The sequence below is a fragment of the Coregonus clupeaformis genome, chromosome 37, assembly GCF_020615455.1.
Source record: "Coregonus clupeaformis isolate EN_2021a chromosome 37, ASM2061545v1, whole genome shotgun sequence".
Lineage (NCBI taxonomy): Eukaryota > Metazoa > Chordata > Actinopteri > Salmoniformes > Salmonidae > Coregonus > Coregonus clupeaformis.
The window spans coordinates 30,742,439-30,760,682 of NC_059228.1; the positions used below are offsets into that span (position 1 = coordinate 30,742,439).

At 43.1% G+C, this 18,244-nt stretch overlaps 1 protein-coding gene across 2 annotated transcripts; it reads right to left on the reverse strand.

Annotated features, from left to right (window-relative positions):
• Window positions 1-451: 451 nt before the first annotated feature.
• Window positions 452-16,053, reverse strand: LOC121553755 (ras-related protein ORAB-1). Of its 2 annotated transcripts, none has more exons than XM_041867120.2 (7): window positions 15,870-16,053; window positions 15,627-15,694; window positions 6,466-6,538; window positions 5,983-6,078; window positions 2,082-2,177; window positions 1,774-1,905; window positions 452-1,502 (listed from the first exon to the last, which is right to left on the reverse strand). In XM_041867120.2, the coding sequence occupies exons 2-7, from the start codon at window positions 15,638-15,640 to the stop codon at window positions 1,305-1,307; spliced, it is 609 nt and encodes a 202-aa protein (XP_041723054.1). In that variant the 5' UTR covers window positions 15,641-15,694; window positions 15,870-16,053; the 3' UTR covers window positions 452-1,304. The 2 variants fall into 2 exon arrangements, with proteins under 2 accessions (XP_041723054.1, XP_041723055.1); XM_041867121.2 differs by having other exon boundaries at window positions 15,962-16,051.
• Between the last annotated feature and the right edge of the window lie 2,191 nt (window positions 16,054-18,244).

An 18,244-nucleotide genomic window follows, 5' to 3' on the forward strand; every position in this document is an offset into this window, starting at 1 on the left:
TGTAGAGCTCAAGTATAATAATGAGTTTTTGCTCTAAAAGCTGAGTCATCTGAAATAGGCTGTCTACAGGCCCCAGATTCATGGGACAGTATTTCCTCAACTATAAATTCTGAGTTGGGTCTACTGGAAATCAGGTCACACTTCAGCTGCTTATGGAGCAGCTCAATGGAGGCCAGGTCAGTGAAAATACTGTAGTTACAAACCTTAAATGTGGCCTGGCATATTGTAAGAGCTAAGATCCAAGGAACTGTAAATCTCTGACCTTTTCCTTAGAATGTGTCTGAAATGAGCAGTTGGTGTAGTGGGGGTGGGGATGTGTGGGGGGGGTCTCATGAGAATGTGATACATAGGCATTCTGTTCTGACCTTATACTATAAAACAAATCTACACACTTATCCATATAGCAAACACACCAAACTAGGTAAACAGTGCTAGAGAAATGGGAACAGAGTTCTTTTAAAACTGTATTCAGTTGCCTTTATTATGAAAAAAGAACCTAGTGTTTTATATATGCAATTCTGAACGGAAATATTCCACAGGTAATGGCCAATTTGCAAACCAATATTAAATTACTGGTGCAATATATTTGCCATAAATGTAGAACAAATAAAACACATTTTCTACATATTCCACCAAGAATCACAGACAGATCTTTGTATCATACAGTCTGGAAGTACAATATTTATTATTTTTGTTTAAATCTGACATGTTGAGCAGCCACAAATTTAATTCAGAGATTAAGTAATGAAGTCTAAAGAACTAGCAAATCAGATCATACATACACATTTTTCAGTACTTTTTCGTGAGACAGTGAGACTTGTGCAGTTGGCTGACACGCATATTGGCGAATAAACACCTTAAAGAGAGACATGCTGATACAAACAGCAAAACAACCAACAGGAAACAAAAGCGAAGAAAAAAAAAAAAGAGGGGGACAGAAGAACAAAAAATAGAATTGAATTTGACCACAGACCAACCCTGAAGTAGGAATGCAGTGAGATACACAGACACATTATTCTCATAAACCTGCACACAACGGGGGGGCGTTAACTGCGGGGGCAAACGAAATCAGTTGTCTCTGAGGAGGTCCGGGGAAGGGTGTGTGGTAAAGCCTCACCAGGAGGGGGCCAGTGAGGGGCTGTCCATCTGACACACAATCTCTATCGGACTCTCCCTCTCTCGGTTACTGTTAGGCTAGGTAGGTGGGGCATGGTGAAGAATGGGGCCAGGTGGAGGGGGCTGACAGGCCAGAGTGGGGTGCTTGAGGTGGGGGTAGAGGTGTTGGTGGGTGGTGGGGTTCTCGCTCAGCAGCAGGACCCCGAGTCAGGTTTGACAGGCGTACTCTGGATCTTGACATTGGACTTCTCGTTGCCTCCGTTCGTGGCCCCGGGGCCCATCCTCTTCTTGATCTCAGCAGCCATGGTCATGAAGGCCTGCTCCACATTGGTGGCGCTCTTGGCACTCGTTTCTAAGAACGGGATCCCCAGGGAGTCTGCAAACTCCTGCAGAGAAAGGAATGGCGAGAGAGGGTTAGGGGAGCTGCTGCTGCATTCATGACAGGACTGTAAACTATTACTACTACTATTTTACTACTGGGTTGCAGAGACCCGATTGTGTCCAAAACCATTTTGAATGTTTGGGGGCCTCAACAAAATCTCAATTTGAAAGTTTGGTAACCACAGCACCTACACCATTTTTTCAAAGAGTTAATTGGAAAAAATGCATTACTCCTGCTCCATCTGATAACCCATTGTCTTGGTTGGAAGCCCTTACCTTTGCTGTTGTGTAATCCACCACTTTCTTTGTGGTCAGGTCACACTTGTTCCCCACCAATAGCTTGTTGACATTTTCACTGGCGTAGCGGTCGATTTCCTGTAGCCACTGCTTTACATTGTTGAAGGACTCCTAGACGAAGAAAGATAATCAACACCAACATGTCAGGGTAGGCAAGATATTTGTGAAGTAAGTCTTTGAAAGTACTAATTCACCTGCACTCCTGACTTTCAATTCTGGAAAAGAAGCCAGAAAACCCAAACACAGTGAAAAGGTAAAGATCGACTGTGCTAAAGAGACAGACTGACCTGGTCTGTGACGTCGTAGACTACGATGATGCCGTGGGCTCCTCTGTAGTAGCTGGATGTGATCGTGCGAAACCTCTCCTGTCCCGCCGTGTCCCACTGTCAGCGTCAATACACAGCAGAGATATTCAGTCACTGTCATAAATACGAGACGGCCAAACACACGCATGCCCTTTCTCTTTCTGCCAAATAGATGCTGCTACACACACACACACTCCGCCAAATACAGGGTACCTGCAGGTTCCATCAAGTTGAGGGCAATGCAAATAGTCTGGGTAGCCATTTCATTACATGTTCAGGAGTCTTAGGGCTTGGGGGTGTAAGCTGTTTAGAAGCCTCTTGGATCTAGACTTGACGCTCCGGTACAGCTTGCCGTACGGTAGCAGAGAGAACAGTCTATGACTAAGGTGGCTGGAGTCTGACAATTATTAGAGCCTTCCTCTGACACCGCCTGGTATAGAGGTCCTGGATGGCAGGAAGCTTGGCCCCAGTGATGTACTGGGCCGTACGCACTACCCCCTGTAGTGCCTTGCGGTCGGAGGCCGAGCAGTTGCCATACCAGGCAGTGATGCAACCAGTCAGGATGCTCTCGATGGTGCAGCTGTAGAACCTTTTGAGGATCTGAGGACCCATGCCAAATATTTTCAGTCTCCCTAGGGGGAATAGGTTTTGTCGTGCCCTCTTCACGACTGTCTTGGTGTGCTTGGACCATGTTAGTTTGTTGGTGATGTGGACACCAAGGAACTTGAAGCTCTCAACCTGCTCCACTACAGCCCAGTTGATGAGAATGGGGGCGTGCTCAGTCCTCCTCTTTTTCCTGTAGTCCACAATCATCTCCTTTGTCTTCATCACGTTGAGGGACAGGTTGTTGTCCTGGCACCATATGGCCAGGTCTCTGACCACCTCCCCATAGGCTGTCTCGTCGTTGTCGGTGATCAGGCCCACCACCGCTGTGTCATCGGCAAACTCAATAATGCCGTTGGAGTCGTGCCTGGCCATGCAGTCATGAGTGAACAGGGAGTACAGGAGGGGACTGAGCACGCACCCCTGAGGGGCCCCCGTGTTGAGGATCAGCGTGGCGGATGTGTTGTTACCTACCCTTACCACCTGGGGGCGGCCCGTCAGGAAGACCAGGATCCAGTTGCAGAGGGAAGTGTTTAGTCCCAGGGTCCTTAGCTTAGTGATGAGCATTGAGGGCACTATGGTGTTGAACGCTGAGCTGTAGTCAATGAATAGCATTCTCACATAGGTGTTCCTTCTGTCCAGGTGTGAAAGGGCATTGTGGAGCGCAATAGAGATTGCATCATTTGTGGATCTGTTGGGGCGGTATGCAAATTGGAGTGGGTCTAGGGTTTCTGGGATAATGGTGTTGATGTGAGCCATGACCAGCCTTTCAAAGCACTTCATGGCTACATATGTGAGTGCTACGGGTCGGAATTCATTTAGGCAGGTTACCTTAGTGTTCTTGGGCACAGGGACTATGTTGGTCTGCTTGAAACATGTTGGTATTACAGACTCAGACAGGGAGAGGTTGAAAATGTCAGTGAAGACACTTGCCAGTTGGTCAGCGCATGCTCGGAGTACACGTCCTGGTAATCCGTCTGGCCCTGCGGCCTTGTGAATGTTGACCTGTTTAAAGATCTTACTCACATCGGCTATGGAGAGCGTGATCACACAGTGGTCCGGAACAGCTGATGCTCTCATGCATGTTTCAGTGTTACTTGCCTTGAAGCGAGCATAGAAGTAATTTAGCTTGTCTGGTAGGCTAACAGACTAATATATTTGGTGCAATTCACCAGCTGGGTAAGTGCAAACTCAAAACACATTAGCTAGATCACTACCTCTAAATATAATTGTCACTGGAAGTAGCCATGCTTTAATTGAACAGTAAAGTAATTATTGTCCTAACAAAAACGTTGCGGTCATAGCCTAATGCCCAATGCGCTCGCAATGGCCAATGCTCATTTCGCGCGCTCCGTATCTCAAATCCATATTAATATCTCAGTTGTAAAACAGACAGCTGAGAAAAAAAATATATACCTGCACAAAGCTGAGAACATCCTCTCTTCAACTGTTCAATTGTGACAAGTATTACCAGGGCCTAAAACTAACTTTTCTGTATACCAGCCGCTGTGGCAGGTAGATTAAATAAATCTACCAGCCACCACAATATTTTCCAGACCACATTTTTTGTTGTTGCCAACACAAAACAAACAGATGGGCATGCTTAGTTATGTTTCTAAAACAAGAAATGTATTACTAGTAAGAAGTAATGTGGTATACTGCTCGATTTAATGTCATATTCTGTGACCTGAGTATTTTAACAAAAATATCAAGACAAAAATATTTAGCTGCCCCTTTAAGGTTACTTTGGTAACATGGCCACTTGAGTCATGTGTGCCTGTTAGAATATGTCACTAGTTCAGGCCAACAATGTCTCTTTTTGCTAGCAGTGGGAGTTAACAAAAAAATTGAAAAGCAACCTAGCTTGTGAACAAAACCATGTAAATGGCCAAGAAACATGAGGACAATGTCTCACTTTAGTAGACTTCCGAGATATTAGACCAAGTTTGATGTCTGTGCCCATTGCTTCTAAAAACTAATCTTTCAGCACTCACAGTGGTCACAGCCCCCCAGACAGGTAATGTTGCTGCGCAAGGTGGGATAGCTATAACGTTATGATTCAGATTTCTTTGTGCATTACCAGATATGAAACAAAACGGCAGAAATACTTTGAAAACAGCTACTGCAGCAAATATTTCGCTATAAAATCAAAACTAGCACTGGTGGCCATACTTTACTATTTTTATTAAATGCTCACACTGTAGAGCCCTGAGTGTTACCATGCAGCAACGTGGCTGGTGAATTAGACATTCTTACCCAACAATGCCAAAATCTACCCACGTTTGGCAGGTGGTGGGTCTTAATTTTAGGCCCTGAGTATTACACAGGATAGCCGTTTTTTTCTTACAGCTAGAATCAGATTACTATTTTTTTTTTTCTACAGGAGTGCAGTGGGAAAGGCAGTAAAACGTGCCTCGCTCATTATCACTGCAGCAGGCCACAGAGAAACAGGCACATGGGCAGGGCAGACACTTTCATTGCAGGTTTTATGAAGAGAATTAACTTTACTGTTTGACCAAATCATATAATATCTGAATAGTTAACTAGCTAGCTAACGAGTGAGCTAACTAGCCAAGCTGCAAGCAATCTATTTTGTAGCCTACCTTACTCGCTGCGCTCGCTCATCTAGCCACTGCCAACTTGTAGTGGCACACGCGCATACAGAGTCGTAGGCTACATTTGGAGCTCTCTAGCATCTTGAAAATGCGCCTCGGTAGGAGTAGGCTATAATTGGATCTACATTTTTTTCATCCGATTTTGCCGTGGTGGCAACAATTAAGCAGCTGCACAACATAGTAGAAACACTGTAGTCATCTCTGGTCGCATTTATTAAGACCATTGAAAACTGAATTTAAGAACATTTAAGACATTTTAAAGCCTTTAATTTAGATAAATTAATTAAATATTTTAAGACTAAGGACCCGCGGACAACCCTGCAAATTGATGCTGCTTCATCGCACATTCACCAACTGTGACAAATAAGACCAACACACGCAAGCACCTCAAACAGATGAGAGAAGGGAATTTCTAATCGATAATTCACAATGTTATAGTCAACCATGAGTCTTAATAATGTAGGAGGCCTCTGCCTTGGGATATTTGATGAACAATCTTAGAGTTAGGTTCTGTTTAGGAATGCCTACAATGGCATTTTTCCAGAAATTCCATGGTACAAATGTGGCCAGATGCAGAAAGGCATACTTGTTAGGTCCTTGTCAGTATAGCTTGGCGTATCCCTTTCCATTTTAGAAAAACAAAGATGTGGCGGGGAAGCACTTACGATTTGAAGTTTAATGGTCTTTCCATCTAATTCTATAGTTCGTATTTTGAAGTCCACTCCGATTGTGCTTATGTAGCTTTCTGTGTATGTGTCATCCTGGGGAGAGGGGAGAGGAGTCGGTGAGGGAACAAGCACTCACATCCTGCTCAAAGTACAAATCCTTTCATACATTCTCAGTCAAGAGAAAAAACGAATCAAAAGTATGATCATTCACCGCAATAGGAGAGTAAACAAGATAAGTAAAATTAACATACATAAGTATTAATATAGAATTTGAATACTATTCCTATGATTGATTGAAACTGGTTCGCATTACAGGGCATCCAGTTCTTACATGCTGAATTTACTCCAAGCAGTGCACTAATATGACATTATTAATATGACTAGTTCAGCCTATGAACAGCTAATGAGTGATTAGTGCGAGCAATTTATGAATGGCTATGAGACACTTATGGGACATGGACAAATCAACAGGACACTTACTGCGAATCGGAGTAGAAGACATGACTTTCCGACACCAGAGTCACCGATCAGGAGCAGCTTGAATAAATAGTCACTGTGAAGAGAGGAGTAAAGTGTTTTAAAACAACAGGATTCCAGATTTCCCACAGTTTCAACAAAAGCATAGCCTTGTCAAGCTTGGGACTCTAAACTCGGAAGACAGCATTAGCTTTAGGGCTGACCCCATTTAGTCGACTGGTCAATTGTTTGGTCGATAGGCTGTTGGTTGACAGATTTTTTTAGATGAGCGGTCGCAAATATATTTTATTTCATGGCACACGAGACACAGGTCTGATTCGCGCCCGTCTCAGTGGACGAATCCATTGCGGAGGCAGGAGGGATGGCACAGGCCATCACTCTTAAACAGGCATTTGCAACATAAGGCACGCGTGCCGTGAGGGTATTTGCCTTGGCACACCAAGCAATTTGATAAAATTGATCAAATAAGTTAAATTTAATTAATTTCGAAATTGCATTGGTTTTCCATAAATGGCTACTGCTTTGACCTGACACCGTTTGAGAGTATTCCTTAGGACTACAGTATGTTTGAAGATAATGCATCCTGGGTATAATTTAAAACACTTATTTCCATGACTGATCAAAACGTGTTTTCTCATGGCTCTCTCTTGTCCCTCTGACATATGATAAGCAATATGTTTGGAACATTGAATCACAAAATCACAGTATCGAATCGCAATACATATCGTTACGGCACCAAAGTATTGTGATATCGTATTGTGAGGTCCCTGGCAATTCCCTGCCCTAATCACCAGTAGTACATTTACCATTAATGCCTATCGTTTGTTCAGTAACAGTAATTTACATTCTCATTGTCGGAGTGGACACATTGTGACACAACCTATGTGACACTTGAGAAACAAGTTTTGGTTCATTTCATTCCATTTACAAGTTGTCAATTTATTCGCTGGCTTTTGTTTGGAGCGCTGCTCCTGTCATTGTTGAATAAGGACGCGCACCTGATTACACATAGAAGTAAGCCTAGGCTACCTGGTCTGCACGTAAATGTATAAATGTTCCCATTTGGGGATGTCTGATAGTATTTCTGATTGTCTTAACTACACTAATGAGCAGTGGAGCTTCTCAAACTAATTTTTTCTTCACCTCAAACAGCAAGTAAACAGTCTGTTTTTACATCCATTGAGAGTGACATTAGTTTCTCAATGTATTTAAAATCTTCCCAGCTCTCTTCCTTTCGATAACCACCAAGCCTCGGCGTGAAAGAGAAAAACGTCATGTTCTGATTAGTGTTGCACGGTATACTGAAACTTCTGTACCTTTTCGATACTAGAACATGAAAAACGGTTTGATACTCAAACCTTTTTTTGTTACTTTTGGTACTTCTGTCAAAATGTGTCTCACAGATCAACTCTATCAGAGAAAATCTGCCTACCGTGTATAGAGAGACCAGTGGTCCCGGTTGTTGTCAGCTCGAATGCAGTCATTAAAATTGATTGGTTGACAAGATGAACGATGCTCACTGGTGAACCATGTGTGGTGGCCGCTCATGACTTCAAATTTCATCTTTTGGCGCTCACGGGCACCACGAACAGCACCGCTTGCAAAACTGCTTGCGTTCTTCCACCCGCCACCCTACTCCCATCGCCACTTATCTAGGCCCGTCTGTGAGTGCGAGACACGTACCGTGCCTGCTCCACTTACTCATTGCTAGCCTGAACTGGGAGTCTGGGCTGCACTCATGCTGCACAGACGTTAACACACTTAAATAATGCTACACATGTAAAAATGTTGAAACTTAACAAAACAATGTCAATATAGGTTAGAACACTTTACAATGCTAGAACATAATGGTAACTTCTAGCTTTGTAGGCTAACTTTCCTTCCTAGCTTACAGCGAACATCAATTCACTACCCTAGTACTTTGTTTGTGATACCATAACACAAAATATGCTGATTTCAAAGCTGATTGCCACCAAAACTTTATTAATTCACTTAATCCAGGGGTATTCATCCGGGGGTCCGCAGACCCCGAGGTACTACAAGGTGACCCCTTGCAAAACAGTGACATTTGTATCTTTTTTATTTCTATGAATATCGCTAGCAACATAATTAAATAACGTTGAATTACATACCTACAGTAGAAGAGAGGAGAATATCTTTCTAATGATTTTATTTCTCAACTCCTAATATTGAGCCACTTACATTCACTGGAGTATCGGTCATAGGCTTTGAAAAAGCGCCCGCGAATAGGCTCTCTTTCTAGCTAATAGACTCTTCCAATTATAATGTGGGGATGTCAAGATAATACAAAAATGTTGATTACTTCTCCTTGCCATTATCATTCCCCTGATGATAAGACATGATGAGGGTCCCTGGGTCCCCAGTTTGCCTGTGAGGGGGTCCCTGGGCAAGAAATGGTTGAAGACCCCTGAAGTAATCTGTCTCTCATTACGTCTCTCCATTAGCCAAAGATGATCTATTGACTCAGCAAACAGTCAGTGTGTGTGTGTGAGAGAGAGAGAGAATAGGGCTCCTAGGGGCTGCACCCTTCTTGCCTCTTGAATGATATCATTACTGGTTAAAATAAGCTACTTTATGCAAATGTTGATCAGTACAATAAAATAAGTCCCAAATGGAAGATTATCTGTTGCCCTATGAAATCAGACAAAACAAGCTTAAAGAATCAGACAAGCTCAGTGCATATAGTTTGTCTATATATTGAAAAATACACGTTGACCAATTGATTGGTCGAAAGAACAGAAGACTCCTGGTCGACCAATATTTTAATTTTTTTCGGGGACAGACCTAATTAGCTTTGATTGCTTCCTCAGACAGAACAGTTTCTTCACACTTCACCGTCTCACCAGAAGAGATCTAATTGTGATCATGCTTCAGACAATTCCAAGATGCCATTGCTGTTAGGCCTATTGCTTTCAGTGCGTTGGGCAAGATGCTGCGTTGGGCAAATGCTTAGGATAACTATTTTTGTCTCACCACCACACAATCAGCAGCGAGGATGTGTCTGATGTCTTATGACGCTTGCATAATACCTAAAAAGCTCTTTCACACCAACCCATTTATAGACAATAACACACAAGTTGAAAACAGGCCAATTCAAGTCCAAACACACAGCAACACAAACTTCCATACTTATTGGTACAGAAAAGTAGTGATTTCAGCAGCTTATGTGGTTTTACAAGCAAATGAAATTAAACCTCACAATACTGAGCTGTGCATGATCAGCAAAATCACATAAAGGTCAGTTGGGGAGGTCAATGTTTCAGTTCTCATGTGATACACACTCACAAGGACATTTTAAGAGGTAAAGACTGCACTGTGACTGACAACAGCGTAGTATGTTAAACGGAATACACTACCAACTTAGTAGGCCTGTGCCTGACTTCACCAAGAAGCCTACTTTAATTGAGCTCAGACAATTAATGTTGTTGTTCAGTTTGCCAAAGCTCCCTGTAGTTCATCAGCTCAGATTTCAGAGTGCTGCTAACCTTGATCAGTTATGAGATACACAAAACGCGTAGACACACACTCACACAAACATGACTAACTGGTCCTCATGTCGAATAGGCTTTTAACCCTGTACTAAAACAGCATAGCAACCGCATGAGCTTGCCAAACACTAATCTTGCAAAAAGAAACAATAGGCCTAACTTCTAAAACACCATTCCTTGCTCCACTGATGCTTACTTAAATACACCAATTCATGCTATGCTCATTTATATGAGAAGAAACACCATTAGGATCGATGCATGAGGACAACAAAATGCTGAGCATCCTGTCCCACTCTCAACCGTGTGAATTAGGCTATACTAATGCTTCCCTATCAAAATAGGTCAGACCAGCAAAATAAATCTCTCGCAAACTATAGGCTACAGCTATTGTCCACTCATGTTCAGCTCTGACCGAGGCACACTCACACACAGAGAGCTCTCCCTCTCTCTCAACCCCCTCCACTCTGTATGCAGTGTTGTTTATTTAACATAGACGTGCTGTGCCATACAACTAGGCTACACAGAAAAAGATATGGAAACTCCTGTAAGCTGATTAAGCATTCCACAGTAGAGGGGAATGCAGCTGGACTTCAGCTCGGACCCTCTTCCAGTCTCTCCAGTAGTACAGTCAAAGGAAGGAAGGTAGGCTTGGAAGAACCTGACCCAGCCCCAAGGCTAAGAAGCTCTGAGGCAGGCCTGTTTCCTGCCTCCCTGTCCCTTTCCTTTCCCATTGTAATGAAATCCAGTCATGCCCTCTTCATTAAGCAGATGGTTGAGGACAATAATGACAGTCCCTATGAAAGGCTAGTAGTACCGCTGATTGGTCATGCAAGAGAGAGGGAGAATAGCCTACAGCAAAAAACTGTCCATCCCACTCCTCTATCACAGTCATTGTTTATGTTTTAAGTTGGATTGAATTATACTTTGTATGCTGCAAACACACAGACACACCAAACACATGATACTGCCCATCATTATGACTTTCACATGACATTTGACTTTAAAACTCCTTTAAAAAAACACCCACACCTCTAACACATGCAAACACACTCCATGGCATTCAATCACAAAATTCTACAAATGCCACAGAATCAAATACTGCACTTTTAGCATTCCTGTCTCGGTCTCTCTTCAGGGAGGGCAGTCTAATAAGACAAGAGGTGTCGAGGAAAAGCACGGTTTAGATCAGACCTGAGGTTCCCTTTCCTCATTACTACAGAGGTCAATGAGGGTCAATGCGAGTCAGTGTGTCAGCCAGGCCCTAACAGTCTGTGGATCAGCAGCTCAGCTCCAGCAGATGCGATAAACTAGAGCTTGGGTTAGGCAAAGGATAGGCCTAAAGCAAGTGCTCTGCAAAAACACAAATGTAGCCTATGTTTTCTGCAGGCTAGCAACTGGGACCGCAAAGAAATCTTTAGGCTAGTAACTGGGAACTCAGAGAAGCCCAAAGACAGTTTGCCGGGTTCACCAGGTGCATTTGAGTCCATGGAAGCAGTGTGGGGATGGATAGATAAGTACCCTACCTCTTGAGAGGACTGAGGGATGTGTAAGGGCTGGGGGCAATAGTGTGAGAGTGGAAATGACCTCTGCTAGGCAATGATCTCTCTCTGGTAGTTAGTTATTGTCATACCAAAGCAAAAGTGCTTGGGTGGGCTGGGGTAATTGTTGATGGATTAGCCAAGACAATACATAAGATAGGCCTATGCGATGTCCATTGTCCAGGTGTAAGTTAATGAGTGGAACTTCAAACATAGCATGCCAACAAGGGTGAATATGGCGCTGACAGACATGGCAGCTCGGCTTCTAGCTCCTAAGCAACTTTGCAGAATTGTGTTTTTTTGTGTGTTATTTCTTACATTATTAGCCCAGATTCCATACAGCCGGAAATAACTTTTGGATATCAGAGCCGTGGTAACTCACCAGCATTACGACCAGAAATACGACTTTCCCGAATTGGATCCTTTGTTCGTACCCCCCAGGGTAATTGGGCTTAGCCCAGAGGCTGCTCCAAGACACTGCCGGCGGAGTGGACTTCTAGTCCGACTCAGGGGGAGTGCACACCATCCACCGCTACAGAGTATTTTACTCTCTAATGTTCAGTCCCTGGACAATAAAGTAGACGGCTCAGGGAGAGGATCTCCTTCCAGAGAGACATCAGGGCCTGTAACATACTGTTTCGCGGAATCATGGCTCTCTCCAGATATACTGTCCCCATCCATACAGCTAGGTTCCCAGTACATCGCGCAGACAGGAACATACAACTGTAGCCTAGTTGTATCTTTCATGATTAGGTACTCATGGTGTGATTGTGATAATGTACAGGAACTAAAGTCCTTTGTTCACCCGACCTAGAAAATCTCAATCAAATGTCGACCGTATTACCTCCCAAGAGAATTCTCTTTGGTTATAGTCACAGCCGTGTATATTCCCCCTCAAGCCGATACCACGACGGCCCTCAAGGAACTACACTGGACTTTGTACAAACTGGAAACCACATATGCCCGCAACCGCAGGGCTCTCCAGAGTCTGCCCAAAGTATCACCGGGGGCACACTGCCTGCCCTCCAGGACACCTACAGTACCCGAAGTCACAGGAAGGCTAAAAATATCATCAAGAACATCAACCACCCGAGCCACGGCCTGTTCACCCCGCTATCATCCAGAAGGCGAGGTCAGTACAGGTGCATCAAAGCTGGGACTGAGGGACTGAAAAACAGCTTCTATCTCAAGGCCATCAGACTGTTAAATAGCCATTATAGCCGGCTACCACCTGGTTACTCAACCATGCACCTTAGAGGCTGCTGCCCTATGTACATTTTTATTTTATTTATTTAACCTTTATTTAACCAGGTATGCCAGTTGAGAACAAGTTCTCATTTACAACTGCGACCTGGCCAAGATAAAGCAAAGCAGTGCGATAAAAACAACAGAGTTACATATGGAATAAACAAAACGTACAGTCAATAACACAATAGAAAATCTGTATACAGTGTGTGCAAATGTAGTAAGTTATGGAGGTAAGGCAATAAATAGGCCATAGTGCAAAATAATTACAATTTAGTATTAACACTGGAGTGATAGATGTGCAGAAGATGATTTGCAAATAGAGATACTGGGGTGCAAATGAGCAAAATAAATAACAATGTAAATAACAATATGGAGATGAGGTAGTTGGGTGGGCTAATTACAGATGGGCTGTGTACAGGTGCAGTGATCGGTAAGCTGCTCTGACAACTGATGCTTAAAGTTAGTGAGGGAGATAAGTGTCTCCAGCTTCAGAGATTTTTGCAGTTCGTTCCAGTCATTTGCAGCAGAGAACTGGAAGGAATGGCGGCCAAAGGAGGTGTTGGCTTTGGGGATGACCAGTGAGATATACCTGCTGGAATGCATACTACGGGTGGGTGTTCCTATGGTGACCAATGATCTAAGATAAGGCGGGGATTTGCCTAGAAGTGATTTATAGATAACCTGGAGCCAGTGGGTTTGGCGACGAATATGTAGTGAGGGCCAGTCAACGAGAGCGTACAGGTCACAATGGTGGGTAGTATATGGGGCTTTGGTGACAAAACGGATGGCACTGTGATAGCAAATTGGATGTAGTCTGAGTAGAGTGTTGGAAGCTATTTTGTAAATGACATCGCCAAAGTCAGGGATCGGTAGGATTGTCAGTTTTACGAGGGCATGTTTAGCAGCATGAGTGAAGGAGGCTTTGTTGCGAAATAGGAAGCCGATTCTAGATTTAACTTTGGATTGGAGATGCTTAATGTGAGTCTGGAAGGAGAGTTCACAGTCTAACCACACACCTAGGTATTTGTAGTTGTCCACATATTCTAAGTCAGACCCGCCGAGAGTAGTGATTCTAGTCAGGCGGGCGGGTGCAAGCAGCGTTCGATTGAAAAGCATGCATTTAGTTTTACTAGCGTTTAAGAGCAGTTGGAGGCCACGGAAGGAGTGTTGTATGGCATTGAAGCTCGTTTGGAGGTTTGTTAACACAGTGTCCAGTGAAGGGCCAGATGTATACAAAATGGTGTCGTCTGCGTAGAGGTGGATCTGAGAGTCACCAGCAGCAAGAGCGACATCATTGATATACACAGAGAATACTACTGCACTGTTGGAGCTAGGAACACAAGCATTTTGCTACATCCGCAACAACACCTGCTAAATGTGTATGTGACCAATAAAATTGTATTTGATGCTACACACATCATACTCAGTTTAAGAGTTCAAGAACAACTGAGTTACAATTAATAACATACCCCTTGAGGTTTCAAATAAATAACTGAAATGGAAACTGATTTTATACTGACTATAAAAATGGAGGCAATATTATAGTGTGCCTGTCTAAAAAAGGAAGGAAAGGGCTACCCTTGCAATGCAGTCATATGCACTATATTGTGTAATCAGAATTTAATCTTGTGAAGACATTTACATTTTAAGTCATTTAGCAGACGCTCTTATCCAGAGCGACTTACAGGAGCAATTAGGGTTAAGTGCCTTGCTCAAGGACACATCAACAGATTTTCCACCTAGTCGGCTCGGGGATTAGAACCAGCGACCTTTCGGTTACTGGCACAACGCTCTTAACCACTAAGCTACCCGCCGCCCATTTCAAATCAGATGTTCAGTCATGCCAGTGGGACTGTTGAATAGATGAGAAATCAATTATTTAAACTGAGCTAAAATACAAAAGATGTATCACAAAAACGAAACCTATAGGCCTAATCTACAGTAATCAGGTACTTGCCAACCTGAATGGAGGGATGGTAGTAGTAGACACAAACCATGAATTGCCCAACAACCCAATGAATGTGTTGAGAGGCATGGCATATGGCAGGCATGCTCGTGACCTACACATGACTGACTCAAGATGTAGAGCAGGGGTGGCACTGACTGTCCTCTTGCTTAGTTGTTTTCCACTTGAGGGCCAAATTCACTGAATGTCATGGAAAAGGCAAGGTAGTTACATTAATTATTGACCACAAGCGCACAAAGGCTGCAGTAAGGTTACACACTCCCATCATGACTTGCATGGCTAACGTTACTTAGCTATCTAGCTAACGATAATCATAACATATAATATGCCATTTAGCAGACGCTTTTATACAAAGCGACTTACAGTCATGCGTGCATACATTTTTTTTTGTGTATGGGGTGGTCCCGGGAATCGAACCCACTCCCTTGGCGTTACAAGCGCTCTACCAGCTGAGCTACAGAGGACCACATATCTCATGACATGTAACGTTAGCAGACGTGCGTTGTATTGTCAGACTACTAGCTTGAATATGTTAAGTAAAAAGGTAAGTAGTAGTTACCAACCAAAATACTCTCCCCTTTGACAACAGCAGTTATCGTTCACTGATTAACGTTGTTAGTTAACGTTACGTAGGCTGGCTTGCTAGGTAACGTTTCCTAGCTAATATTTTTGAAGAATAGTTAGCTATGGTAAAGACTACTTAGCAACTTGCTAGCAAACTCACAACTACTAACTGGCTGTAAACAACAAACATGTAATGACATTGATTAACCTGTGTGAAACGTTAATATGCCCTCAATAAACAACACGGTGACAATGGTAGTTAGCTAGCTTGCACGTATGACAGTTGGTCAGCTAACGTTAGCTGGCTAGCTTGCAGAACAGCTAACGTTAGCTACTTACTATTCGGGATTCATCGTGGACTCGTCACAGAAATCCCCTCTTCTTATTAAACGACACCCCCTTTCGCTCTGAAAAATTGAAATAAATACTTAGCTAGCTAATTCCTTTGATAAAAAAGTAGCTAGCTAAGTTAACTAACTAGATGGCAAGGTACTCCTCCAAAACCAGGTTAGTTGTCTGAACCCCAAAATGGCTGCTAGTACCGACCAAGAAATAGCAACTCCACAAACAGAGAAGCCTTACAGCGAGTTTAGCGATTTTCGGAATCGTAGTTTGTTCCTAAAGGATCGTCGAAAATTCAGTATGTTCTGCCGTGAATAATATGACTACAGTACCCTACTGACAATGTAGGCAACTAGGTTGGTCGACGTTTGAACAGCTCGTTTCCCCTTCTGCTTGTTGTCAAAGCTAAGGAAAGATTACGTCATTAGTGAAACGTGGCAAAATGTTGGCGTGAATTTCAGTCTGCACTGGGGAAATCAATTGCTCTCCATATGGCTTAATCATACCTAATCACATCTAAATTAAGCCTGTCATATTTTATTAAATTAATTATGAGATCAGTAAAAAAAAAAAAAATCCTCTATGTCATTACTTTCTCAAAATGTAAGACCATGATCGTGTTTTGGATGAGTAAATGAATGACCACAACAACCACCACCACTGGTGGATAGAACGTAACGATGGCTTAATGAACTGAAGGCACAGTCCAGTTCCCTCATAGCTTCTACTTCTTCTTCTTCAGTGGGGTTTATCGGCGGTTGGCATCCAACGTTATGGTGCATTACCGCCACCTACTGTACTGGAGTGTGGGCCAGAGACAGGGAGAAACTACATCCTACCTGCCAGCCCCGTTGCGCTTAAAAAAGATAACAACATATTTGAGACTATATATAATGACGTTCTACTCAATATACTCTTTAAATTAATTTCCTGTATCTCTTTCTCCCTCATACTAGATCTCATCCTCTCTGTTTCCCTCTGATATTGCCCACACTGTAGCAATACATGCTCCACGGTCTCTGTTTCCTGGCAATAATCACACTTTCCTGTTGGATGCTTTCCTATCACATTTAATGTCTTATTCAACTGGCTGTATCCCACCCTTAATCTCGTAAAAATAGCCTCCTCTCTTCTGTCCCTTCCTGCAGTCCTCTCCTCCCCGACTTTCCTCTGTACTTGAAATAAATGCCTTCCCTTATTATATCTATTCCACTGCTCCTGCCATCTCTGCACCATCACTGTATATATCAGTATTTTTGCCTCTGCCTTGCTCATTGATTCTTCAACATCAACATCCCCACTACTAAGTGCTTGTTTAGCCTGTTCATCTACTGCCTCGTTCCCCTCCACCCCCACATGGGCTGGGACCCAAGTAAATCTTATCTGTATACCCATCTGTTTAATCCTGCCATGGGTTTGTAGCACCTGATAAAGCAGGTCTTGTCTGCTATGTGAGCTAAAGGATTGGAGACTCATTAACACTGCACATGAATCAGAGCAAATAACTACTCTGTCTTGTTTGACTTCCTCCACCCACTGCAAGGCCAACTGTATGGCCATCAGCTCTGCCGTATATACAGCCAGATGATCTGTAATACGTTTCCTGACTTCCACCCCACATTCCTGCACTACAAATGCTGACCCAGTACGTCCTTGGACCTTTTGAACCATCTGTGTAAATGGCCACAAAATCCTGATACACAGTTTCCAGACGTCTCTCAAAGAAATCAGATGGATCAACACCCTCCCTATCTTTCTGTAGTCTCTCCAACACTTCTAGATCAACTACTGGAGGTGGGAGTAGCCATGGTGGATTTACAGGAATAAGTACAGTTGGACTAAACTCCCTTCCATACAGTCCCATCTCCTTCGCCTGGGGACAAGCCACATCAGATCATATGATATCATCAAAGGTTAGCTCCTCGACTCCTTCTCAAAAGCCATTGGAGGAGAGATCTGGCTTTCTCATCCAATGGGTTTTGAGAAGGAGGCAAGGAGAGATGAGCGAGGACGCGAGTATGCAATTATGATTGTGCCAGTTACAGTTAGTCAATAACATAAACCATGCATGTGAAAGGAGTTCAACATTTCAACACAAGTAGGCTAAAGCTAGAAACTTCCATACCATAGATTGGGGAGGAAAAAAGTGTCTGCTACATACCATTATAACGTCATTTTCATACCTGTGTGTAGGCCTACTTCAAAATATATTTTCAGACAGCACTATTAGACCCTTATATATAGTAAGCATACAATAGTTTAATTATCTTTTACTGATACTATCAATACAATTCAAGGCATCACTGATAACAATGACAACCTTTCTTTCACTGTACATGTGTGTCACATTTTTCTGTGCCCTCTGTTACTGTGGAATGTGGAAGCTGAGTACTTGTTTCCAAAGAATAATTCCCCTGGTTCCAGAATGTTTAGGGAAACTCCACTGAAAGGACAGAGGACAGGTTTCAATCTAGTGTTAGGGAGTCGAGGAGACAGAAAGACCCAAGCTGGCTTGTTTGCCACTTAATGTAAAGCTCTTAGTGCATTCGGAAAGTATTCAGACCCCTTGACTTTTCCACATTTTGTTACGTTACAGCCTTATTATAAAATTGATT

Coding starts and splice junctions, on each gene's coding strand:
- LOC121553755 (XM_041867120.2), bottom strand. Junction 6,079..6,465: donor GTCTTCTACTCCGATTCGCA/GTAAGTGTCCTG, acceptor CCCTCTCCCCAG/GATGACACATACACAGAAAG. Junction 1,503..1,773: donor TGGATTACACAACAGCAAAG/GTAAGGGCTTCC, acceptor CTTTCTCTGCAG/GAGTTTGCAGACTCCCTGGG.